This window comes from Phodopus roborovskii, unplaced genomic scaffold, assembly GCF_943737965.1.
Source record: "Phodopus roborovskii unplaced genomic scaffold, PHOROB, whole genome shotgun sequence".
Lineage (NCBI taxonomy): Eukaryota > Metazoa > Chordata > Mammalia > Rodentia > Cricetidae > Phodopus > Phodopus roborovskii.
In genome coordinates this window covers 9,206,703-9,234,069 of record NW_026126525.1, presented here as the reverse complement: position 1 = coordinate 9,234,069, position 27,367 = coordinate 9,206,703, and the positions used below count along the sequence as shown (strand labels likewise).

Genomic DNA, 27,367 nt, shown 5'->3' with positions numbered 1-27,367 from the left:
GAGAGTGGGTCACAGGGTTTGGCAGTAGAAAAGATTGTTAATGTCCTTGTCCTGTTGAGGGTCCTGTTGTCGAACAGGTGCTGTGAATGCAGTTTCTTTGTAGTGGGGGGCTACGCCAAGCCTATGGAAATGAGCATATGTCACATTGCCTGCATTCCAGGGCCTAACCACCTACCCAAGACAAGGTCAGAGAAGGAACAGCTCTCCTCAGGAGGGGAACTGGAGAGATCTGTAGTTGTCACATGCTTAGTACCAGTGGACATTGAAACTCTGAAATCCGTAATGACTTTTCTTTGAACCTTTAGGTTCTCCTGAAAAGAAAACTGAACGTTCTCCAAATCAAAAAAATGTCACTGCAAACCATACCAAAAATAGCAGCGCAAGTCTACTATGTAAAGACGAGCGGGCTGTAAAGAGAACCTCAGAGAACCCCGCGGTCCGCGGTCAGGCGCAGAAGGGGCATGACGAGTCTGAAAGCGATTTTGAATCGGACCCCCCTTCTCCTAAGAGTAGTGAAGAAGAACAAGAAGATGAGGACGCCCAGGGAGAGCACGGGGACTTTAATGATGACGACACCGAGCCGGAGAACCTGGGTCACAGGCCTCTGCTCATGGACTCTGAAGATGAGGAAGAGGAGGACAAACACAGCTCTGACTCGGAGTATGAACAGGCTAAAGCCAAGTGCGAGCCTGGTGCGGGGCGGAGGCCAGCCCCTGACCCGGCACTCCTCTCCGCAGCCGGTTCACCAACTGCTGCGCCGACTCCTGGACAGGAGTTTGATGTGTTCGGTGCTGTTCCCTTCTTCGCGGTGAGCGCTCCACAGCAGCAGCACAGGGGCAACGGGAGGAACCTCTCCCAGCAGCCATTTCCAGAGCAGGAGGACTTTGACGTGTTCTCCAAGGCACCCTTCAACAAGAAGGTAAATGTACAAGACTGGCCTGCAGCGGGGCCCGACACGTGCCCGCTGCCTGCACGGCCCAAAAGTGTAGATATGTTTGGTTCCACTCCCTTTCAGCCGTTTCCCACGTCAGTGAGTAGAAGTGAGAGCAGGGAGGATGTCTTTGGGCTCGTGCCCTTCGAGGAAATAACTGGGAGTCAGCAGCAGAAAGTCAAACAGCGCAGCTTGCAGAAACTGACTTCTCGCCAGAGGCGCACAAAGCAGGACGTGTCCAAAAGCAACGGAAAACGCCACCATGGCACACCCACCAGCACCAAGAAGCCCCTGAAGCCTCCCTACCGCACCCCGGAGAGGACCCGTAGACACAAGAAGGTGGGCCGCAGAGACTCGCAGAGCAGCAGTGAGTTTTTAACCATTTCCGACTCGAAGGAGAACATCAGCGTTGCACTGACCGATGGCAAAGACAGGGGCAGTGCCCTTCAGCCTGAGGAGACCTTGCTGGACCCCTTTGGTGCCAAGCCTTTCCACCCTTCAGACTTGTCGTGGCACCAATCCCATCAGGGCCTAAGCGACATTCGTGTTGATCACAATACCATCTTGCCTGGGAGGCCAAGACAGAACTCAGTGCACGGGTCATTCCATAGTGCAGATGCGTTGAGAATGGATGACTTCGGTGCCGTACCCTTTACAGAACTTGTCGCACCACGTGAGTCTCAACAGCCCCAACCAGTTGAATTAGACCCATTTGGTGCTGCTCCGTTTCCTTCTAAACAGTAGATATTCCAGGTGGACTCGGCAATAACTCCTGTTTCAAAAAAGTATGAATAGTTTTATGAATCTGGAAGAAAATTTATTTGTATAGTTGTTTATGTCCTTCACTCTTACAGGTTAATGACTATAGGTGATTTTTTAAAACCAAATGCAAATGTCTGTACAGGGTAGTGAGGACATGCCTTCTTCAAGCAGGAGGTGTCCTAAGTGGAAAGCTCTGAGGGCTTTTGTACAACTGTGGGGCTTCCTGGGAACGTAGGTGTGTTGCCACTGAGGGACAGGAAAGCCTATCACTTAGGATCATGTCACATAGGTGCACACCCCAGGTCCAGCAAATGAAGCCAGGCTGACTGAATGTTTGCACCCAGGAGGAAACCCAGGAGACCTGGAATGTGCTGTTCAGTTCATACACTTGCCTGTAACGTAGAGCCAGAAGTAACTGACTATTGTGCCTAAAACTCAGTTGCATTTAAAAAAAAAACAAGTGCCATTAATAATGGACTCTATAATGAAAACTATATGAAATAATGTATGTATTAATTTAGCCCTTCTATGGTATATACATCAAATCATGTATATGATAATATATATGCAATTTTTAATCTGTCAGATTTTTAAAATATGGAATGCTTAATAGAAGCCTAGAACAAAAATGTAAAGAGAAATATCTGGCATTTGAAAAATGTAAAACAATTATACGTCGACAGAAAAGCAACATTTGGTACTTTAGGAATATGTTGTTTCTGAATGGATTTTTTGCCAAAATCTTTATCATCATGTCCCTAATGAAGCAAGCATATTGATAAAAAGTGGGAGGACAGAGGTCATATAGAAATTTAACTTCAGGAAAAACTAGCTGGAACTTACAATTTTTAAGATGTTTACAATGTAAAATCATGTTGCATTTACTATTGTACTTTATTACATCACCACCCTTATCCAACACTCCTGAGTCATGAGCAGTCCCTTCCCTCAGGTTTAGAGGGGGGGGGCAGTTTCCATTAGTGACACTGACCAGCCTTACAGGGACACATGCCTCCTGATGCCAGTCCCTCTGCACCGACAGCCAGACTGTTGGTGATGTAAGAATGAGATCATGGGACTAGGGACTTGAATTCTGCTAGCTGATTGCATCATTAGTGAAAAGAACCAAGCTACCAAATTGCCTTTTAAAAAATACCACCAGTCATATTTAGAAACTTGAAGTTTTGTAGGAGTCGTGTTTAATGGTAGCAAGCTATACATCAGTTAATGTGAACACACTGTCTGTGCTTAATGTGTCTCTGTCTTCAGTTATAATTGTCTTTAACCCTATTAGCATTAGAAGTTTCTAGATTAATAGTTATTTACAAAAAGGGGTTGGAACTTTAGCTATACTTTAAATTAACTCTTTGTCTCCAATTAGTGGTTTTTATGAATAATCTTATTAAAACCTCTTAATTTTAGTACCCTGATAGGATAAATTATTTGCCTACTTTCACAGTTTGGAACTTGGAAAGAAGCAGAATATCCAGCTAAGCCACAGTCATTTTTATTGCTTCTCTTCTGTGAGCTCAGTCAGGTGAAAAGTGAACAGGCAGCCGCCCAGCATTACGTCACCACCTCGAACCTTGTGCCACGGGCAGAGACTGTGTCTGCACCTTTTTGTCGTTCTCAGGTTGATTAACAATCGGTAATACAGATGGTAGTAGATCCTTCAAACTACAACACAGATTCAGCGATGCTTTCCTTTAAAAGTGAAGAGTTAATTACACATGCTATACTCAACACCTGCACACTAGGTTTGTATCTACAGAGGAACTAACTCACTGAGAAGGCAGTCTGTGAACTGGTGATCTCCTGAGATGTGAATATGAAATTGTAGTTTTAGTTGACTTTCAATGCACTGAGGAATTTGAAGTGATTCACTGACATAGCCTCTTTGGCTTATGCTGGATAAATTCTTAGGAAACCACTCTACCACAGCTTAAAATGTTTACATGTCTACTATAGCCCAGCCAGATGACATTCCTCTTTGGAGACCAGCTCATTGGATGGGTGGAGTATTTATCTGGAGATCCAGTAGGCCAGTTCCTTTGTGTTGATGTTAGAGGTGTTTTCTTAACATGTGGAGACTTCCACTTCACTCTTTTAGTCTCCGGACATCTGAGCCTTAGAGACTTAATTCCCTTATGAGAATTAAGCTGCCAAGCACAGGCTCTAGCACATAGCACTCACCAAAAGGCTGGCTTTGTCCTGGGATGGCCCAGTTCTGGCTTAAGGAATGCCATTTGGGTGTGTCCTGTGCTTCTAAGTATGCAGAGTAGTCCTAAACCTGTTAAACTTGAACATCAAAGGGAAGTCATATAGAGACCTCGAAAGGATCCGAGGCCAAAACTGTTTCTTAGAAGCTTTTAACTCTGAATCATCTATGAAAGAGTGGCCCATATTTGCTTACTATTTAATAACATTACTATTTCAAAGATTATCGCTTATGGCATTGAAGAATGTAGATGCCGAGACACAGAAGCTGCTTGGTTGGTATATATATATATATATATATATATATATATATATATATATATATATATATATATATATTTGGAGAAAAGGTCTATTGTAAGCTGGGAGAAATTTTCCAGTAACTGACTAGAATATTAAGAAGTGGGTGCCCCCCTCCCAACCTGGGAATGTCTAGTAGGGCATGGTTAGGAAATCCCTTGGATCTCAGATCTGGGCACCTTGCAGCCATTTAACCAGGATTGACTACTGGACTACTGTTGTCATCTTGCTGGTGGAGCCCACTCTCTGGTGCTGGTGTTGAGGGGCAGCCACTCAGCTGGGTCTAGGTTTGAATGTGCATTACTATCACGGCTTAGGGGACTTTGGATACATCTGTTTAGTGTATGTAAAATGTGCATTGAACTTTGTCAGTTTTTTCCTCTTTTTTTTTTTTTCCTTTTTAGCAAAACTAGTTATCAGTTTAGGTCTAGTTAATTGAATTGACAGTCTACTGTGAGATGACGTGTCTACTGTGATAATAGTAAATGACTGTTGGAAAACTTTTATACTAAGTGTGTTTTCTACTAAGATAAAAAGACACGCACATGCACATCACAGCTCTCTAGTGGGGAATTAATGTGAATTTTAAAATGGCAATCATGGTTTTTATTGTTTTTGTTTCTTAAAGCACATTCACTCCTAGAGAGGGTTTATAAAAGCCACTAAAAGGAAGAAGTAGATGAAAATACAGAGGGTTGGGTCTGTTTTAGATTTTTTTTAATTTTAAAATTCACAGTGCTACTTTCAGAAGAGAACTGATTTTATTACAATGCGTGTTTTTTTTTTTTTTGTGAATGAAAAGTCGCCCAGTAGAAGGAGTAGTAGCCACTTGTTTTTTTCTTCTGTGGTGCTGGGGACTGGACCCAGGTCCTTGCACGTGCTAGACAAGCACTCTAGTGCCGAGCTACACCTCCAGCCTGGAAGCTCCCTTTTGATTGCTGGCAAACAGCTTTAAGTGCACTTTCTGTGATTACACTTCCATTTTTGTTAAACTTGAATTTTATGAAGCCTTTTATGTGCCACTAATAACTTTAATCTTAAAAAAAAAAACAGATTTATACCTTTAGTTACTTTCCTAATTGTTATAAAACATATTTGCTAAAGTAACTTAAGTCCTCAAATGTGGCTGGGAAACTTATGAAATAGAATTGAGTTGCTTCCCCTGTACCCAGGTAAGCACTAATTTTATTACCTTATTGCCTTTATTACATTGCTTAGTCTTGAATTCTGTTCACTATTTTGTTTGAGATTTAAAGTTATTTTCTTACTGTATTTATCATACCTACTGTTTTAATAATCTGCCTTCTTTAAATGCAATAAATTCCAAATGGATTGCTTATTCTTTATAATCAATGCCTTTGGAGTTTTTATTATTATTGTTATTTGTCTCATTAAAAGTTTCATTATAAACTTCTACTTAGTTCTTTCATTGTTACCATCATTTCTGTCTCAGTTGTTTCCAAATAGTTCATGGTTTAGGGTGTAAGAAAATGCACCTGGCATCATTTTTGTACAACAAGAACATTTGATAGCATAGTTGCCACACCTTCACTCATGCAGTGATTGTAAGGTCAGAACACAAGATCTTAGAGTGCTTTTTTAATTCAAACTTGTCTGGCGTAGGTTTTCACTTATAACTTCTTTTTTCAGCTGTAAAAAGCAGTTAGCATTAGCAATATCTAAGTATTTTAGTTCCTGCCTCTATCAGAAAAGGGGCTTTGGCATATTAAAGAGATGGCCTGTGTATTAGATTGACAACAGAGTTGCAGTGTTATCTTAGAATGCAGTATTCCACAATCTAGAGTATGGATTGGTGCCTTGTGACAGTTTCTTAGACTTTGAACAGGGTTCATTTCATTTGGTATGAGTGAACTTTTGTTTTGAAGTGTAGCCAGTGGGAAGCAGTCACTGTTTAGATTTGGTTATGATTAATCTCTCCGAGGAGGAACATATGGTACTATTTGAGCTGTTTGTTTTGAATAGTTCCTGTTTGGAGAAACTGGCACAAGCATCACTTGTCGCACAGCTAACACTCATGCTGACGGCACAGTCTTTTAAAGCTGTTGGATGTTAGGAGAGCCTGGGGCTGGCAGAGCTGAGATTACCTGCACGCCAGGCAGCAGTTTCATGCTGCATTAGAAGAGCAGGCAGGACGAGGGCCTTGGTGGCTTTTCACATAAGCTGTGCAAGGTACAGAAGAAGTTCACTTTCCTCAGAGGGCCCTACTGTTATTTCTCTCCTTTCAGAAAAAAATTTTAAAGGGTAAGTTTCAGTTCCAGATCATTCATCACACCACAGAAATATAGTCAAGTCTCAGGCTGGGTGCTATAGTGTCTGCGTTCTTTTCAGTGTGAATGCAACTGTGATAATGTGTACAAAGACCCTTCTGCCCCTTCCCTCACAGCTAAGGTGACTTAGACCAAATGTTTTATGGGGACCTCCTCAGCAACTGGCAGGGACCCACAAGTGCAGGCCATGCCCCTTGGCATTTAATATGGGGCAGGTGGGGAGGGGGCAGCCTAACAAGGGAGGGATGGGCAGCTCTATACTCATCAAGCACAATCTTCAAGTGGATACTCTGTCCACTGGGATCATAAGCTGTGACGGTCCCTGGTGCATCATTGGACACTAAAATGTGATTTAAAGCTGTAACGTATAACAAAGAATGACAAGCATCACACATTTAGTAAACCCCATTTATTTACATATGCATACTTTGCCAGGCAGCTACCAAACTGCACTCAGTATAAAACAAAGATGACCAGTGCCTTGCTGTTTAAAAATGGCTTTATAGAGAAAGAAGACTATCTACTGCGTTAACTACAACTCTATGCCAGAGATAGTTTTAAAATGTACTTTTAAAGTCTTAGCTTTTATAGTATGTACATAGGTAAAAGTGAGACTTGCTTTTGTTTTCTTTTAAATGCTGTAGCTGGAAATATAATTTTCAACCTATTTTAATAAACTGATAAAAACAAAAATAAATATACATTATTATAAAACTCAGGTTTAAGCAGTTGTCAAATATTCTTTAATATGAATAATTGATATTTTTATCAGTAGTGTTATGCACACAGTAGATGGTCAGTCAATAAATGCTGACATACATAAGTGTTTATAGTTGACAACAATCCACAGTCATTCATTCCTTTATAATAAATACAATATAAAGATAAAAGATGAAGACAATAGTTTTAATTATAATACTGAACATTTTCAGAGAACACAGAATAACCGTCTCTACAATCAGACCTAGTCAAAGTATGCTCTTTTTATGTGTTATACATACACAATTATTACAGAATTCACGTACAAAAAGAAATTGCACATTTTAAGAAAGTAAAACTTATAGGGCTGGGCATAGTAGCACATGCCTTTAATCCCAGCATTTGGAAGGGAGAGGCAAGTGGGTCTCTCTCAATGAATACAAGGCCAGCTTGGTCTACATAGCAAGTTCCAGACCCACCCAGGGGTATAGAGTGGGACCCTGTCTGAAAAAAGAGAAAAAAATTAAACTTAAAAGACTTGGATTTTTTTGGAGAAGCGTTCATAATAAAAATGGCTCCACACCTAAAATTACTTTATTGGATTTTCCTCGTTTTTTAACTTTAAAAACTTAGTATATTTGTTCTGGACAAAATGATGAAATGTGTATTCAGAAATAACATATACCAATAAAGGGTGTTTTTTGAAAAATTATGTCCAGATCATCTGAAGTTTAGCATGTGAATTGAGTTTGTGACCTAAGGTTCAACAGCCACTTTGAAAGTAGCACTCCATCACAGCAGTGCTTATTATATGGTGGCCTTCACTGAGCCCACTGGAGAAAGTTCTTTTCTGGCATACCAACATGGGAAATTTTAAACTCCAAAACCACAACACTAGAAAGAAACACTCTGCAGAGGCATAAAATGAGGCATATCAATTTTCTTAATACTGAATGGAGAAAGTACACTGAGGGAATAAACATCAATGTCAAGAAAAACTTTACGATTTATTAGGTAATTCCACTTCCTTGAAACTATGTCAGTCTTATTAAGAAACTTAGGTCATACTTTATATTTCAATGAACAACAGAAGATTTTATGAATACTATGAATGATTTAATTTATGCATTTAGATCAAGGAATAAAAGTTACTCGATTATAAGATCTACTATTAACAGGACTACTGCTTCAGCTCTGAATTGAACATGGCATTTATATACACGTTAAGTTGTCAATGAGATGTTAGTACAAGTATAAGCAGGCTTTGAGCAGCGGTGAAAGAATAATCTCACTATCAAATGAGACATCTGCATGACTTCTAAGGCTTACGGTTCACTTCAAGGTCAAGACGGGGCCACTCAGATCTCATGGCCTTCAAAGTAGCACCCATATAGTTTTGAACTCATCATCATGAAACTTAGGGCTGGAGTCAGACGTGAAAGTTCTTTGGGAAAACTGGAATCAAAATACACTGTCAAGAATCCAATTATGATAAGGAATTAAATAACATTTGGGATAAAATTAGGTAGCTGATTATGTGTTGCTCAGTCTTGTCCATAGTTTCCAATCTAATGATCTTTTTTTTTAAAAAACAGCAATGCATGCTTATTTTCTCTTCTCAATACCTTTCTCAGGGGAGGAATTAAAATTTTGTTAGCAAATTAAAAATAATTAATTAAAAAAATCAAATGTTCCTAAGGGGAGGAGAAAGTGGCTAAGGGAATGATCCAAGGGCCAGTTTCTCACAAGCTGCACTGCTTAGCTTGGAGTAGCACAGGCTGTAACACCCTTGCCTGAAGAGACAAATGTGCTCATTTAATCAAAATGTCTTCTATTAGGGTGAGCATACAGGATGCCTCCAATGTAACAGACAGGAGCCACTCTTAAGAAAAGGAAGTTAGTTTTACGTAGAATGAGCCCTGTTTTTAGAGTAACTTCATATCCGCTGATACTATCAGGAAGTTGATGTCTCACCACATCTAGTTTTCACCATCAGTACAAAGAGCAAACCATAGTTGCAAGGGTCAAACACAGCTCTTACTACAGATCCACATATATTTTTCTATTTTTATAAAGCATTATGACTCGTTAAACAAGAAAAAGGAAAAAACAAAAAAAAAAGGAACCTTAGAAATAATGGAATCTAAAATAACCCACTTTGTATTGCTTAATGATTAGATTCACCAGGTGGCCGTACCTGCATTTACAGGTGTGAAACATAGTCAGGGCAAGGCTTGCTATGTCTGTACTGCATGACATACACCGTTGACTGATGCCACCAGTATAGCATCACTACTGCAAGGACATGCCAGATCTGGTGGCTTGACCCGAGGTAGTTCAGCTGTCCTGGAACGGAGAGTAGAAACAAAGGCTGACAGTATTATTTGAGTATTTCTGAGAAAAATACACTCTACCTCTGGCTAGACTGACTACAGATTCAGATTCAAATAATTTAAGAGGAGGAACTCACATTTCAGGTTTTACTTCTTAAATGTGCAATTTCAGAAATTCAGTGAATTTCAGAAATACCATGTCCTACTATTTCTAGGAGAGATCATGTGTGTTTGGATAATATGCCCTTAGACACCATTTTTAAAATGTAACGTGGGGGCCAGTGAAACAGCTCAGTGGGTAAAGGCACCTGCCACCAAGCCTGAAGGACCCTGCTGTCCCTCAGATCCACAGGACAAGAGAGCGTTCCCACGATGGGAACTGACCCTTGAGAGCTATCCTCCGACTGCTACAGGAACATTGTGCCATGTACCCACTCCCCCACTCAGGAGCGCACACATGCATGATCAATGTGGAAAAAAAAGACTAATGGAACATTTAATTTCATGAATTTGATATTTTGTTTTCCACATCTCAACATATTTGGTATAACGGGCAGAAAATACTGTATGAAAGGCAGGATTGATGAGGGTGTGATTTAGATATGAATCTGCCAGCGCAGAAGCAGTGTATGGCTAGACGTGGATCTGTTAAGAGCCCTTCTGCACAGGTAGGAAGGACTAATTAGTCACCAACACAGGGAAGCTTCCTGATGTTTTCTAGTCACAAAAACCAGCACCGGAACAATTGTCCGCTGTTCCTTAAAGTCCTGCTATGGTGGTGTCGTGTAAATGTCCTCTCAGCTCACTTTTTCTTAGAAACCTTAATTCAGAAGACAGGCTTAAAAGTCTGAGTCAACAGGATTCCTTCTGGGTAGGCTCTTAGCCTTTCTCAACTCCAAATGAAGCCTTTAGATTCATCATACATACACACAATATATATATATGTATATATATGAATTCAATATATATATTTAATATATATGTGTGTGTGTGTGTGTGTGTGTGTGTGTGTGTGTACTGAATCCTAGTGCTAGGATTCAAGGCGTATACTAGAGCTGCGTTTAGTTTTAAATTTTTTTTTTATAATTTATTTGTATTTTATGTACATTGGTGTTTTACCTGTATGAAGTTGTCAGATCTCCTGGAACAGTAGTTACAGAGAGTTGTAAACTGTCATGTGGGTGCTGGGAATTGAACCCTGGAAGAGTAGCCAGTGCTCTTAACCGCTGAGCTAGCTCTCCAGCCCCAGAGTTTTAAATTTCTTACCCACTATTCACAGTCTGCACTGCCCTTGTTTCTCTCAGACATGGGAGAAGATACATACTTAACATCAGAGACCACCTTTCCAAAGATTCAGCTTTCCTAGTGCCCATGCCGCCTCTGCTCTGATGTCCCTGCCCTCAGCCTCACAGCTACAGGGCTACATCTCCTGAGCTCACCATGGAGAAAAGGTATGTAACACAATCTTTTGCAAGTGAACTCTGAACAGCTGACTGAAAATGCTAAGGGAAAGCCATATGGTCATCCTTCCATAGTGTGGAGTGTTTGTACTTGTGTGCAATAAAGAAATAGAATCATATATGAATGTAATTATTTTTAATTTAGTTTGCAGTACTCAGGACTGAACTCTGAGTCTTGTGCTCTCTAGGCAAGTGCTCCACCACTGAGTTACATATACCTCTAGCTCTAGAATCTTCAAAAGAATTATTAATAGTGAAAATATACCAAAGTTGTGGTTTTTCAGTATGGGGCTATGTCCTGGTTATGTCCTCATGTCCTGATATCACACACTCCGGTTCTCACTGCATTCCATTTGTACTGAAAGATCAGTGATGAAGACCCAGGTCCACAGAGGTATGCTTGCAGACTCATCCTCTGGGCTGTCTCCCTCTCCAAAGCATGGGAAGAGGGTCCCATGCCGCCTCTAATTCATCACAGAGGTGGTTCTTTCTCTTAGGGGAAAATGCGAACAGCTCCACCCCCTACAACGAATGCCAGTTTTCCCCACATGCTGAGAAGTCAGAAACCAGCAAACCCAGACAATAGACATGTTCTGGCCTGGGAAAACTACATGTATGGTCATGTATCTCCCCTGACCAAGTACCATGGAAGTGATTTTTAACCCAGGAAAGGGCGGGGGGAGACAGATTTGCAGCCTAGATGGAAACTGCTCCTTGCTCCAGTCTTCCAAACTGAAGTCACTGTTGTGAGTTCTCTAACCGTTATTCTTGAGTCAGGCTAATACTTGATTGCACTTCGTTTCGCTTTCCTTTAACCTTCCTCCTTTACTTCCATGACCAAGACTGTGCCATCATTCCCAGAGTGCTTACTGCCCATCTGGAACTGTGCTGTTCTGGGGTGTGGGGTATCTTCATCTCATCCTCATGGGAGCCACAGGAGACAGAACACTGCAGCTCTGTCTCTGATGTGCGTTGGAGCACGTGCCACCAGTAAATGGCTAATGTGGCTTCTAACTCAGGCCATTTAACTGCACAGTGCACTAGAGGACTTGTGTTGGAGAAGGTTGCTCACCATTCCCTGTGACTTCTAGGTGTTTTCCACCAAAGCTCCTCAATGCTGGCCTGAAGAAGGGACATCTTCCTCCTGCTGAGAGGGACTCCTGAGGACCTTGGGGGCAGTGAGAGTGTTCACTCTAGCAGTGGTGTGAGCAAGTGCCAAGCCAGATTGGTAGCCCTGAGTTACTGTGAAGACTGTGTGTGGCATACAGGCTCCTCAAACCCCTAAGGATACATTCTAAGAGCCCTCCGAGGATGCCTAACACTTCAGAGTACTCAGTCCTATAAATACCTCCTTCCCTATATGACTGCCGATAATTATGTTTAATTTCCAAATCATATACAGGAAGAGATTAAAACACAACAATTGTAACAATATACTATAATAAAAGTTTTGATGGTGGTGTTTTCACTATGGAGTGGTTTCCTTCTGGCAACTGAAATAAAAGATAAAGCCCCAACATACAGAAAATCTTCTCTACACCTGTCTCCTTTTTACTGTCCTTGTATCCTTGCGGCTTATGTTTCTTGCCTCTTGCATCACTGCATATGAAAAGTACTAAGAACAAGTTGGTAAGTAAGAGCACGGTAACTAAAGGTAGTGCCTCATGTTGATCAGGGACCAGGAGTCTACATGAGCCTTGGAATGTGATGAGCACTGTCACAAACTCCTAACTGTACAATAGTGTCAAACCCAGACCCTGGACCCAAATCATACTGCGAGGGTGGCAGGAAGTGTCTATGAAGTTATGTTTTCTTTTGTTTGTTGTTTTGTAAAACAAGATTTCTCTGTGTAGTCCTGGCTGTCCTGGAACTCACTCTGCAGATCAAGCTGGCCTCAAACTCACAGAGATCCACCTGCCTCTTCCTCCTGGGTGCTGGGACTAATGGTGTGTGCCACCAAGCCTGGTGAAAAAGTTATTGATATTGCTTAGCAATGGAAGAATCATTCTATAATCAATACTGAGAAACAATCTAAATTTACTTCAAATGTATTTTCAGAAGGAAGCTACAAAACCATGCTGAGCAGGGACCTACCTGGAAAGTACCGTTCTGGAACTTTGGAAATGTAGAACAGGAAAGCAAGAAGAGCGATAACGTACATCACAATTACTCGGGGTGCAAAGTCCTGAAAAACAAAGGGTATCTGCTAACATTTTCCCAGTGCTACTGAGATCTGGGGCTGAGGTGGGATTTAAAGACTGCTAAGTCCCATCTATCCTGAGATGTTCTCCATAATAATGGTCTATTGCTCTTATTCCATGGGAAGAGGCCCACAGCAATGGAGCGTAGTGATAGTCTAAGGGTTCAGCTACCTATGGAGCTTGAGCTTTGACACTGGTGACAGTCCTGACACTGGTGACAGTCCTGAGACTGGCCAGCTCCTCTACAAAGTGCTTACAGAGTGCCACATGTACGAGAGCCGAATCAGCAGAGATTAAAGGCAGATATGAACAGCCTTTCCCAAGACAGAACAGCTTCCCACATCCCAGATCAATGCGCTGAGCATTGCTATATGAATATATGAAGCACTTCATCTCACTGCTGGTGTGTGGACCCAAGTTCTCCCAGCTCTACTGAGCTCAAACATATGTACTGTTCCTTACCTGGCTTACAAGCCTGCATAATTTACGAGCAGTTTGTGTAAGAACTAAAGACAACTTCTCTTTTCAAGTATGTGAGAATGACTTTGGCCTTCTACAACCATATATTCTTCAGGTTCATCAGTCTCCGATTTCTAACCATTCTAGAACAACCTTTAACCATCTGTCAGGCTTAACCCATCTGGAAATCTCATCTTTAGTGGGGCGTCTCTTCCCAGCTTAACAAAGAGAGCCTCCTCGCCTCCTCACTAGAATGACCGGGGATCTTACTAGAACTCTGTTTCTAAGAACTTACACACCTGTTTTCTGTCTTAGGTCTTAGACATACAGGAATATTCAAACTTTCCTAAAATCCTTTAACTCTAAAATTTATGTCCTTTTTATCCTTATAAACTTATAATCCTAACTGTAATTTACTACTTCTGAATTCAGTCACTTCTCTATTATCTACCAGTCATCCTTCTCTAGTTAGAATTAAATTGTAGGTAGCAGTTTCTCATTCTATCATCTTATTCTTGGGGACCCAAAATTACCAGAAAAGTGGTGTCTTCCTATATAGTAGGTCAGCTATGCCTCTCCTCGCTCATCACAGCTATTGCCCTCCTAGTCTTAGGAAAAGTACCACTTTCCCATGATTCACCAGGCCACTCACTTCAGTCTGCCACAAAACCACCTTTCTCTCCAGGTGTTTTCCCCTGTGCCACACTGAAAGCAAGCCTACCTATTTTATCACTGCCTTCCTATTGTAGTCAACTAATTCTCCTGGAAGTGACAGGCCTTCCTATTGTAGTCAACTAATTCTCCTGGAAGTGACAACAGACTCCATTGAAGTCCAAACAGAGGGCACTGTGACAGCTGAGACTTACACCAGCTTTCTTGCCATATTTACTTAACATTAAACATTTTCAAGCTCTCTCTCTCTCTCTCTCTCTTTCTCTCTGCCTTTCTCTCTCTCTCTGTGTCTTTCTCTTTCTTTCTCTGGCACACACTTGGAACCCTTTTCTAAGAACTTCTAAGAACACAGAAATTCATTTCCATGGTCTTCAGGAAGATGGAGTCCTACTGGAGTTCTTCCTCTAGGATATAACCTGTCTCCACAGGATATGAACCAATAGAAACAACAGCTCTTCCTTTACTTCTCAGCTTATTCTTCTTGGTGGGTTGAATACATTCCTCCAGTCCCAGCCACCAATATGATGCTACTGTCAATATTTATCACCCATCTCCAACTCTATCCTCAATTCAAACCCTATGTCTACTTTTATTTATATCCCTTACATATCTATGGCTCAACATGTCCAACCATAAATTCTTCCTCAATTCTTCATCTCTTACCCTCAAGAGAGACCATGTTGTCTATGGTGCTATCACTAGCACAGCAGACAGAACTGCAAACTCAGAAGTCATCCCCAGAATGACATGTGTACTTACATACAGAGACAGGAAAAGAATGATGTTATTTCATACAGTGACTCATCAGAAATGAGCAGACACTAACTTACAGTTTTCAGAGGTATGCTTATTTATATAGTTGTAAAAACTGTTTTAATATGTATCTAAAAACATTCTCCCAGAGGATTCAGAGCTACCACATAGCCTCACTACACCATTTTCACCGAGAAATGAAAATGAAAGACCAAAAAAAAAAAAAAAAAAAAAAAAAAAGGCTGACCATACTCAGCCTACCTGTACAATAGGAGCACTGATTCCTCCGTTGAGCCAAACCCAGTGGAGAGTAGGGATCACTCCATACCCCGAAACAGAACAAAAGATGATAGGGCGGAGCCTCTGCCATTGTTGTGTGAGGTAATTGGGATGAATCTGTGCGAAGAACACTGCCAGGATCATTGCGAGCACGGTGATCAAGTATACTTGACGCCAATACTAGAATGAAAGGAAGACGGTCATCTGGACTTCTACACTAAACATCACAGGCTCTATTCACTTGGCTTTAATGTCCATACAAGATTCTCCATCCCCTTCTGGAGTGTTCCACACCAATGTTAAGGTTCTGAAAAGGATGACAACCCAAAACTAAAAGTGAACTAGTAGAAGACCACACTCACTTCTTCTTACAAAAGCATTTTCTGAGTACCTGTTATATGCTAGGCATGAGGAAAATGTTGTAGGCTCAAGGCTGCTTTGGCAAGGCCTCTCCCAGTGACTGAGCTCAGACTGTGGGAGGGGCAGCCTTGTGAACATGATGATAGTGTAATGATAACTCTGTGACTAAGTCACAAATAGAATGTTGTGAACGATTGAAGCAAGAACAGTCAGTGTTACCCAGGATTGCTAAAGATGCTTGGCGGAAGAGACAACATGTAAGTTGGGCTTGAGGAACACACATACAGTGTGTCGGGAGAAGAGGCAGAACTGGACATGGAGGTTTGGAAAGAGGCTGCTCAAAGGGAGACTAACCCTGAACTCCACCAGGCCAACACACTGGGAGCTACTAAAGAGCAGGATAAACGTGGCATGTGGAGGCAGGGGCTTGTAACCCTCTCCAGAGGGTGGCAATTGAGACAAAAGTTCAGAAGAGGCGTGAGGAAGCAGGTCAGACAGACATCAGCACTGTTCATTCAAACAGAGGGCAGGGCTGGGATGGAGTGTGTGTGTGTGTGTGTGTGTGTGTGTGTGTGTGTGTGTGTACACAGGCTAACAGCAGTTTAAGTATGACTGACAGCATGACAACCTCCTCAGTTACATGACAACCTTCCTGACAGCCCGTTTCCATATTTTCCTTTAAGAATGCAGAATTGTACACAGAACAGTGCTGTGCACTTCTGAGTAAACGTGAACAGTTTTCTAGTAAAAATCCAATCAATTTACACTTTAATTACATACATAATTAGTTATACACTATGTCATAATATAAGTAGGCCTGAGAAACTGGCATTTTACAATGGTCCTAACATACTCAAGCCTAATTTATGACTTTTTCTTTGGTAGTTTAAATATATCTATTTTTAAATTTTATGTGTCTTTTGTTTTGCCAGCATGTATGTCTGTGCACCATGTGCATGCCTGATGCCACAAAGGTCAGAAGAGGATGTAGGAGCCCCTAGAAATAGAGGCAGGTTGTAGTGAGCTGACTTGTGGCTTTGGGGATGAACGTTTGGTCCTCTGGAAGACTTTAAACCAGTTTTATAAGCCAAATGCCCTAATAATTCTCTCTCACTGTGTAGAGACCAGGACCCTGCTTAGCAACCTTAACAGAGACTCCTGAGCTGCAGTGTTCCCAGAATCCAGGGTGAGGCCTGCATCTGAGTGGACCCACTATACAGCGAGGGGAGGCTTGTTCACTGGGAAAAGAACTACACTCTGAGCAGGTATGCTGCTCCTGAAGAAGAGGTCAGATGAGAAAAGTAAAATAAAAGTTCAGGAGTGTAACAGGAGAGTGAAGTTGATGGAACTCTCTTTCACTGTTTTGAGACAGGGTTGTGCACTGTAGCTTGGCCTGGCCTGGAAATAGAGATCTTGCGCCTCTCTGTGCTGAGTTACATGAGTATATACACATACCACTACACTCTCTGTGTGCTATGTCTCCATACTTATTGTCATCCTTTCCACCAGAAAATTAACAAAATCACTATGGAACTGGTAGTAGATATTAAAGATCACAGGAGCCTTTTGAAATTGAAGTTTGTGCCCAAACAAGACTCTTCTATTTGTAAGGCAAGTGTGCATTTGTATATTTATACCACTGCAAGAAAACCCAAATCCTACATAAAAGGTAGAGTGTGAAAGTTCTAAACACTTACATTATTACAATAAAATGCATAAAATACTCCAGAGACATAGCAGCCCAGGATCCCAATAGAAATCCCTGCATAATCCAATGCCATCCATCTTCGACAAGTTTTTTCTGACCGATGACAGGAAAAAAGATGATAGCCCACTGAGCAAAGCATACAGACCTACAAAAAGAAAAGCAGACCTTAAGAACAAAGTGAGACAAAAAGAAATCCTAAATGTTCTTCTGAGATCTGGCTGAGATGCCAGGCTTTCAAGTTAGGGACACTTTAGTTTGAATTTTAGCTCATTGAATTGTACCTCATCATAGGGCAAACTGCTACTAAGCTTCATGAGTTCATCAGGAAAATGGGACCACAATCACTACAAATATAAAAATTATAATTATTTTAAAATATAAACTGTAAATAAACAGCAAAAGATTGGAAAAAATTATACACTGAAAATGGGTTTTAATACAAATACTTTCATAATGCCTCCTAAGGTTACTCTGATTCGTGAATTAATATACATTCCTTAAAAAAGATCAAAGGATATAGAATTGTATGCTGCAAAAAATATAAGCCCCTCTCATTCAATATATTTCTTAGAAGTGGCCACTGATAACATGTTAAATGACCCTGTAACACATGTGTCCTAAGGACCTGTGGTGCATATGTGTACACATGATAAAGACTTTGATCAAATGAACTTACTATAATTCTAGTCTATAATGTGCTTTCTTCTTGTTGTTGCGAGACAGAGTCTCACTATGCAGCCCTGATTGTTCTGAAACTCACTAAGTTAACCAGGATGGCCTGGAACTCAGAGGTCCCCCGCCTCTGTATCCCTGGTGCTGGGTTTAAAGGTATGTGCCACTATGAAGTAAATATGGCTTTATTATATCCGTGAAAAAATACAATGTGTATGTTTTCCAGATTGACAGCAAAGATGATGATGTAGACAGGGGCTCTGAGGACGAATAAGGCAGGGCAGAGCCTCTCTGACTATCAAGTATCTTTTGTGTGTTCTTCTACTCTCAAGGTAAGTTTTGGAGAAACACTGTTTATAACATGTTCTATAGGAGAAGTCAGTATAGACAAAAACAAAACAAACAAAAACAAAACAAAACAAAAAAAAAAACCAAAAAACAAAACAAAAACAAAAAAACCAGGAAAGCAGGAGTTGGCTGTGTGGGTACACGGAGTGTGTCTGCAGGTGTACCTAACAGAGCGGAAAACTCGTCATGAACGAGCTGACTCTTGAGTTGCAGCTCAACATTCAGCTGGCGTTCATCAGGGGTCATTAAAAAAAGTCCGTACGTTTTTCAGGGAAAGGGGTCCATAAAGACAAGTCATATAATGAAAATTAGGAAACCACTAAAGAATGGAATGTAGCTTTCTTCATGCCATAATTAAAGTGACCACACAACAAGGTGTTTTAACTTAGGCATGGAGAACACCTTTACAGAGGGTTAGACGAGACCAGCTGAGAGGTTACCAACATGGCCATGGGGAACAACAACGAGTTTATGAAGTCAATGACAGTGGGGGTGGAGAAGACAGAACTGTTATGAAGTATGGCCAACTGACAGATGTGTGCTGAGCAGCTGGCTGCCAAGACAGTAAAACGCACATCCAGTTATTTGTTGGTTAAGCAAGCCTAACCAGCTTGCATAGACTTTGTGTCCATGATCAATAATGACACGCTTAAAAGCACACATTTAGTTCACCCGCCGTCACAATTACATGGACCAGCTTGGCTGCATTCTCTTGCTGCCCCTGTGCTTACATGCCATACACCTGGAGAGCATCTCGGTGGAACTCACTGAGTGAGAGAAGGATCTCACTGTCACAGAGAATGATGCAAACAGCCAGCAGAAGTGACCTTGCTTAAAAGTACTCAGTGGACAGGCAGAAAGGAAGATATGAGGCAGCCATGTGTGCACGCTGTCTGTCTATCCCAACAGCAATGTCAAATGTGGCTGCCTGTGGAAGTGGGTTCCAAGTGACTTGCTTTCCTTCATAAACTTGTATCTGCTTGAATTTCCATGTGAGTATACAGTAGCTGATAGTGTGATTATGAAAATCAGTAATAAACTTTATCTCATCGTGGAAAGGAGAGTCTGAGGGAGAAAAACTATGGTATCAAAAGGGAAAGAAAATTATGTCGATAAAGCACTCCAAGTTTTAAAAGGGAAACCTCTATTTTGTATGTTCTGTTTGAAGAGGTGTATGCTCTTAAGGGTTCCTTGCAAGATTAAACTTTTTTGGCATATTTGCTATGTTTCAGGTCAAGTGGAAAGCACCCCATGGCACGTTGCACTATCCAAGTGGGAAGATGATTACAGTGAACATCAAACATGTATCAGCACATTGTCAGGATAAGAAAGTATGCCATGGTTTGGTGTCTATCTATTGCCTGCCTTTCCTTCCTCCTCTACTATCCCAGGGTTCAAATGGAAAGACAAACACTTCCAAGTCAGGAAAGCACTAGGTGTCTGTTGCTTTTGGGCCTCTACATAGCAGTTTTTCTGTTTAAATGCCCAGATTGACTTTTCTGCCCTCTCGCATACATGACTTGATCTCGCTGAATGCTTATTCTATTCAGCCTTACATATTGCTGCTGGAGTATTACTCCCAGTATTACAGGGCCTAAAAGTATATAGGGACATTAAATAAGTATTTGTTACACTAAAATTGAAATTACTAAAAAGAAAATTAGAGATGTTTCTCATATGTTTCCCTTTAGGACCAAAGTTTTGAGCAAAATGACAAGGTTCTGAAACACGAGATGTAGTGAGAGCATCTATGTGGTTAGTTCCTAGGATCTCTTTTCCAGCTGGGCAGAACAGGTTCCTGTGCAGGGTGCTGACAGTAACTGCCGGGAGGAAATGTGGTGTGACTCTTTTCTTTCCATTTTCATGTTGTTCTGTGTTCTGTATTTTTGTTATTATCAAAATGTCAGTGTACGTATGGCTTACATTTATTTCATGCTTTAAAATGGTCTGTTTGAATACTTCATTTTCTAGCAGTGCTCTGTCTATATGATATGCTAGTGCAATCAGCAGAGCTTAAAAGTGTTGGGAGTAATTGACAGGTATCTGATTGGACTTCAGATACCGCCATCTGAGGCAGACTCCATCATATGGAACCCATACCTGACACTGCCCGAGTGGTCATAGACATAGGGGGAAAAGTCATATACTACTCTTCTGTTTAAAGAACGCAGCCATACAATTACTCCTAACAACAACATTCTGCTGTACTCATACATTAGTGATTTGCTCAGCCATCATCAGAGAAGCTTCCTCCTGAAATACATTGGAACAAGTACAGAGACTCACAACTAGACAATACACAGAGAGTGAGAGACCTTGGAACACCCAGTTCTAAATGGGATGTCTCCATCAAATCCCTTTCCTCAGGTTTCAGGGAGCCCTGAGAAATAAGAGCCAGAGGGGATGGAGGACACCAGGGAAGCACTGTCTGTCTTTCAGACACAACAGGACTGATGCACATATAAACTTACAGAGACTCTGGCACTCTGGCAGCCTGCACAGGCCTAAGCCACATGAAGTCCTAGCACTGAGAAGATGTAGATATGTTCTCCCATTCCTAACCCAGAAGCTACCTCCAGTTCACAACACTCACAAAGGAAAAATTAGTTTTCTCCAGAGGAGTCTGTCTAGATATACAAAAAACACTTAAAGGCAGCCCCCATGCCCGGTAGCAGATGCCAACACAAAATGAACTCAATGGTTGTTTTTGGAGATTTTTTTTTTTTTTTGTCTTATAATACTTTGTTTGGGCATTACTTTTTTTAAAACCTTACTGGTCTTTCGCTTATATATTATGGTTTTTATGGGTTCTCCACTTGTGTGAGCATGTGTATGAGCTTATTTTGCTTTTTTCCTCTCCTTGATTGTTTTGTTATTTTCTCGTTCCTTTGCTTATTTGACTGTTTTTAAAGAGAGAAAAAGGAGGCATGAAGTTGAATACGTTGGGCATTGGGAAAGATCTGGGTGATGAAGGAGGGGACATGGTGATCAGAATATATTGTATAAACAAAAATCAATTTTGTTGTTGTTGCCTTTTGAAGCAGGGTTTCTCTGTGTAACCCTGGCTGTCCTGGAGCTCGCTCTGTAGACCAGACTGGCCTCAAACTCTGAATCCGGAGTGCTGGCATTAAAAATATACATCACCACTACCCAACTACAAAAGTCTATTTTCAATATAAAATAAATAAATTATCTGTTTGAAAATTAAATGTTAAATTTAAAGGTATTTCTATAGATCCTAGTACAGGCAAACTCATATCCTAGTGTTGATCTTACAAACAAGATGTCTACAAAGATAAAAAAGCAAGGCATACGTGTCTACAATCCTGGCATTTCATGAGGAGGGAGGCTTGGGCTACACAATAAGGCTCTGGCTCAAGAGGGTGTGGGTACAGGAGAGAGAAAAAATAAAAACACAAACAGTTCCCACCATCTTTGAAATGTAGTGGATTTCAAACATGGTGTAATAATAACTTCTAGATCTATGAGAGCAACAGCTTTTGTGCTTGTGCTCAAAAAACAAATAAGTTGTCCCATGTACCCTCCAGGATTCTTCAAAGTGGTGGGTCTGAAGTAAAGTCACCCGCCCAAGCATGCCTGACAAAAGTTCTCTTCACCTTGGACAGTGTTTGTGACATGACTCACCTGGAAACAGAAAAGACAAATGGAGCAAATTACAAAATCTTCTCTGGACGCACTTGCTGAAGGCAGCACGGATGTCATGTCATATATTCCCAGGGTGAAGAAGAGAAAGAAACCCAGCAGATGACTCCAGATGTTTACCGTCTCATTGGATAGAATAAACAAACTATAAAGTAAACAAACATCCGTTCAGATTCACATGGCTCTCAGTGCCAGCATTCTAAGGTTAGGGATCCAGGGGCTACTTAGCCTCAGCCCCACCCATGCCTTTCTAAGATTACAAGTATCACTTAATTTGCACTAATTCAGGGTCCTACAGCTTTTGGTGTTCAACTCTTAGTGTTCTTACTATTTCTTTCCTCCTACTGCATCACTTTTCTAAGCTGAGCCCTTGCTCAGATTCCTCACTTTCTACAGAAATGAAGTGTGCAGACAAACACTGGACATTAGCTAGAAAACTGTCAGGGGCAGTTAGTTATCAGAGATATGGCTCAGCAGTATAATATCTTTAAGCACTTGTTAAACACACACACACACACACACACACACACACACACACACACACACAGAGAGAGTTCAGTGCATCCAGGAGAAGCAAAATACACACAGATTAACCCACTGAAAAGGTCCTGAAGACAGGCAGGCATGCCAGAGCATTTTGCTATGCAAGTTCTGAAATCTGTTTCCAGGTGGCATGAGTTCATTCCTTTTAGGAACAGTAGGAGGTGACTTTATGTGAAGGTACTATTTGTCCTCTTAAGATGTCTTGGAAGCACACGCTGGTAGAAAATCTATTACCCTGACCAGGCCTTGGTTTCATCTATAAAGAAAGGCGTTTTGTTAGATGTTGCTGCTTTCTTCAGCTCCATATCCATTTTGGGAAATGGCTTTTCTTTTTTATAAGGTGATAACATGATTGGAGATTTAAATACTCTTGCACGTCTCAGAAAAATCGTTTCTTTTGTTAGACAAAGGCCTTGACTGCGAATGAATCAGGTTTTTTTTTTGGGGGGGGGATAAGGTTGAATTATTCTTATTTCATGTCTATGGGTGTTTCACCTGGATATATGTCTGTGTACCACACATGAGCCCGGTACCTGCAGAGCCTAGAAGGCATCAAATCCCCTGGAAGTTGAGTTACAGATGATTGTATGCTGCCATGTGGGTGCTAGAAATCAAAGGCAAGTACTTTTGGAGGGTGGCCAAAGCTCTTGAGTACTGAGCCACCTCCTCAGGCTCTGAATCAGAAGTCCTTAATAGCACAAACATACCACTAGGCATTTGCATCAGTCCTCATGATTCTCACACCCTTATTTTTATGAAGGCAAAACACAGTGAAGTCTCAAGTGATCAGGAATAAAGTATACCTTGTGTCTGGAAACACAGACTTTATCTTGCTTATCATCAGACACAAAGACTATCTGTAATTGGGGGAGGAACTAAAAGAATGTTCTAGAAGCATCTAATTATAGGACTGTTTTGGCAATCAACACTACGTTCTGCCTATTGCCTCAGAAGTTTTCATTTTATGAAACCCAGTATAACCTGATTAACTAAACACATTCTAACCGCATCCCTTCCCAGGAACAGATTGCAGATAGAACAGATGCACACATCAAACCTCTCTTCATAGGTACAATCTGCCCTGGGGACTCTTGAAAGTTGAAAGACCCAACCTGGATAATAAGATCGATATTGTAGAAAGAATATCCCCATTAAAGGCTAAACTATTATTGCCAGAAAAGCTAGGCACCCATAAATTCTGTTTATCTTCAAAATCAACAGGTTAATACTTGCTCAAATTTCACAAGCTGCTAAGAGTTGGGCTTGTTAACTTGTGTCTGACTCAACAATTCAAGATCTAACATTTTATGGCCTTGAGATTTAGACTCAAAAGACATCAGAATACAGTGGACCACTGCTAGGCAGGCACAAAATATTTACAGCAGTTCACTGCAGGCCTGCCCTTCTCCACCTCCAGAGCAGGGCCTATCTCTGATTTCTTATGCAATTATGTACAAGAGGCACTGGGAAATTAAGAGTCAAATTGTGACATCTAAGTGGTCATCCATTGAAGTAACAGTGATACCTTCAGGTAGCACAAAAGGAAACAGAATGTGGAAAGGCTGTATGGGGAAGATCAATATCCAACAACCCACATTTTGGAAGTAGGGTTTGCCCCAGTCCAGGGGCCTGGAGTGCTGTACTGGACTTCTGCTAGCGTGATGACTTTAGTATATATAGCGAATTCTGACAGAAGGCTACTCTAAAAACTAAAAGCACATTTTTTATTTGAGTTTTTGTTTATTTTTTTGGTTTTAAAGAGGCTTTTGGGACTCTAGTTTTAATGACCTAAAACGACAAATCCAGATATTTCCAAAGTGTTCTCTTGGAGACTGGCTGCACCCTTTCAGCTTTCTTTGCCACAGGGCTTTTCCTACACAGCATTTTCCACAATGACTACTATGTAATAGTGTAATTATCTCGTTAGTGTCTGCCACTCATGCTCGGCTATAGTAGCTTCATGGGAACCAGGGTCATGCCTGCCTCCTGCAGGATCTGGTATAGTGCCTGCCACCTAGTAGAGGCTCCACACGCATCTGCTAGATGACTGGAGGAGTCAAGGCTTTCCTCATTCATACGCACAGCAACCTGGACTTGCCTGCTATTATACGGACATTTATCTGGCCAATACGACTGAATTCCCACAGTGCTGGTCTAGTCACAAAGCTCAGGCATACTCAAAAGCCAAGTAAGGTTCGGCCACTGTCAGTGGGGTAGACACCAACCCGCATCCCCAATTGGGATACAAGATGTAAAAGCGTTTTGTAAACAGCAAAGGGCTACGGGAGAAGGCAGCGATGACCACTGTTAGTATCATTATCTCGTAGATCAAGGACCCCCAGAGGAGAGCTAGGGCAGCAGATGAAAGGGCCCAGAGGTGAGGAAATGATGCGCACAGAGGAAAGCGGAGAAAGGCGGGGAGACCAGACAAAAAGCTTGAGGGGAGGAGAGGACGCGCCGCACGCACAGAGCAGCCACTGTACCTTTTGATACACAGCCTGGAAGGCAGGTAGGCCCGGTAGCCGTCTGTGATGTAGGGGTTATCTTTAAGGGACACGGGGATCTGTTCATAGGTGTACAGGCGGATGCCGCGGGGCACCAGGACCGGCCAGTACTGGTAGCTGCCCAGCTCGATGTAGTGCGCGCTCCTCAGCAGCTTCTGATGCATGATTCTCCGGCGCCGGCTCGGTCCCGCCTCCCCGGGGAGGGGGCCTCGCCGCTGGCGCCCCCGCCCCGGAGCCGCCGATGCTGGGCCAGGTGCACCGGCCCGCGGCTGCCCAGACCCGGCCCCGCTACACACCACCGCCTCGGATCTGGCCCACCGCCGGCGTCGCAGCCTGCTCTGACGTCAGCGCGCCGTGTGGCTCCGCCCCAGCCCCGCCCCCATCGGGCACTAGCGCTCCGCCCCTCACCCAGTGGGCTCGCCCTTCTTTCGGCCTTAACCAGCGGAACCCACCCATTGCCCCGCCCTTTACCCGGCTGTGCCTGCCCTAGTTCCTCCTTCACCTGCCGGTCCGCCTCTAGCACCGCCCAGCTAGGTGCCCAGCTCCTCAGAGCCTCGCTCCTTCCGGACCCGCCCCTGTCTCCAGCCTTCTACCCGGCCCGCCCCTAGCCCCGCCCTCCAAGCCAGCTCGCTCCCCCCTTGGCCCCATCCCCTCTCCAATCTTCCAATGGTTCAGCCGCTAATCCCAACCTTTCAGCTGTCTTGACCCTGGCCCTAACCTTCTGCCAGATCTGCCATTGCCCAAATTTACCTGGCCCGTCCCTGGCCCGGCCAAATCTGCTCTCCTTAGCTGCAGGTAAAAAAATTTTTCATTAGAAGTAATATTTACTACATTTTAAATATCAAGATTCGAAAGTATCTGGGTAGTGTATTATTGGAGAGATGAACATGGAAGGGACCTTTGGGGTGTTCTTTCTTTTCCTTTTTACAACTAGGTACATTATTTTCTTATACTAACTTTATTAACAATTTAAAGTCTTATTTAGAACAAGATAAGATGCATCTCATAGCAATTCATACAAATATCTAACCATATACTCAAACACTGGGACAGTCATAAACAGGAATTATTTTATAATGGCAAGGTTAAACTTGAAAGCTGTCTTTAAAGTACTTTTGAAAGAGGTCAGAGATCTGGTCAGGTCTTCAGGGACAGTCACTATTGAGTGAGAGTCGCCTTTGGTAGTTATCTTTGTATTGAGGGGAAGATCATGAAAATTTAAATACATATGTTATTGGTGAGAAACTTTATCAATGGGGAAAGAGACTAATTGTTTGTTTGTTTGTTTTTGGGACAGGGTTTCTCTTCGAAACAGCCCCAGCTGTTCTGGAACTAGCTCTGTAGACCAGGTTGACCTTGAACTCATAGACTGCTAGGACTGCCTGATACCACCAATCATGAAATCCAAAAAAGTGGATTTTAGTCCAAACTGTCTAACTCTGATTTCTTTTCTTTCTTTCTTTCTTTCTTTCTTTCTTTCTTTCTTTCTTCCTTTCTTTCTTTTTTTGTAGAATAACCATGGTACTTTTAAAAATTGAAAATATTTTTTTTCATACAACATATTCTGATCACATTTTCATCTGCTCCATCTACTCTCAGATTATCTCCACCTCCTCACTTTTTGAATTCCATGCCTTGCTCTATTTTCAGTAAAAGGTAAAGGATTCCTCCCATGCTGTAGGCTGTTTCTTCTTTGACAGTTTGTTTTGCCCAGCATGGTGGCACATACCTTTAAACCCAGTATGTGGGAGGTTGAGAGAGAGGCATATCTCTGGGAGTTCCAGGCCAGCCTACAAGTGAGTTCCAGTTCCAGTCTACATAGCGAGACCCTATCTCTAAATAAATAAATAGATTAAAAAAGTCTTTCCCCCTATTTTATTGAAAATAGATTTTTCATATAATATATTCTGATTAAGGTTCCCGTACTTCTCCCAGATCCTCCTCCCCTTCCATCCAAATCCACACCCCTTCTTTCTCTTTCTTATTAGAAAACAAAACAGAACAGGCATCTAGTACCCAGTCTGGTGGAAAACTTTGTGTGCTGCCAGTCTGTGAGTTCATATGCATGTCTGTGGTGCTGTGTCCTCCATTCCCACGGGCTTTTACAATCTTCCACGGTGTTCCCTGAGGCCGAGGGAAGAGACATCATGGAGACATCTTGCTTAGGAAGTGTTACAAGCTCTCTTACTCTCTGCACATTGTCCAATTGTGAGTC

General features: G+C 41.9%; 2 protein-coding genes across 3 annotated transcripts in view; one reads left to right on the top strand and one right to left on the bottom strand.

Moving 5' to 3' along the window:
- The window catches only part of Bmp2k (BMP2 inducible kinase), an 82,643-nt gene extending 79,716 nt beyond the window's left edge, over nt 1-2,927 (top strand). The window contains exon 15 of the mRNA XM_051198311.1: nt 306-2,927. Within this exon, the coding sequence (XP_051054268.1) occupies nt 306-1,675 (1,370 nt within the window). The 3' untranslated portion in view covers nt 1,676-2,927. The remainder of the gene's footprint in view (nt 1-305) is intronic.
- On the bottom strand, nt 1,286-25,491 carry Paqr3 (progestin and adipoQ receptor family member 3). Of its 2 annotated transcripts, none has more exons than XM_051198313.1 (7): nt 25,132-25,491; nt 22,088-22,250; nt 17,412-17,567; nt 15,337-15,534; nt 13,085-13,175; nt 9,395-9,543; nt 1,286-1,703 (listed from the first exon to the last, which is right to left on the bottom strand). In XM_051198313.1, exons 1-6 carry the CDS (start codon nt 25,314-25,316, stop codon nt 9,401-9,403), a joined length of 936 nt encoding a protein of 311 aa, XP_051054270.1. In that variant the 5' UTR covers nt 25,317-25,491; the 3' UTR covers nt 1,286-1,703; nt 9,395-9,400. The 2 variants fall into 2 exon arrangements, with proteins under 2 accessions (XP_051054270.1, XP_051054269.1); XM_051198312.1 differs by lacking the exon at nt 1,286-1,703 and adding an exon at nt 6,893-7,701.
- Nucleotides 25,492-27,367: the final 1,876 nt, after the last annotated feature.

Bases quoted from the DNA above. Each gene is read 5' to 3' on its own strand.
- Paqr3 (XM_051198313.1), bottom strand. From the start codon at position 25,316: ATGCATCAGAAGCTGCTGAGGAGCGCGCACTACATCGAGCTGGGCAGC. The intron at 22,251-25,131 runs GTACAGTGGCTG...TTTACTTTATAG, and splicing joins TCCAGGCTGTGTATCAAAAG to TTTGTTTATTCTATCCAATG. The intron at 15,535-17,411 runs GTAAGTGTTTAG...CTTTCATTCTAG, and splicing joins ATGCATTTTATTGTAATAAT to TATTGGCGTCAAGTATACTT.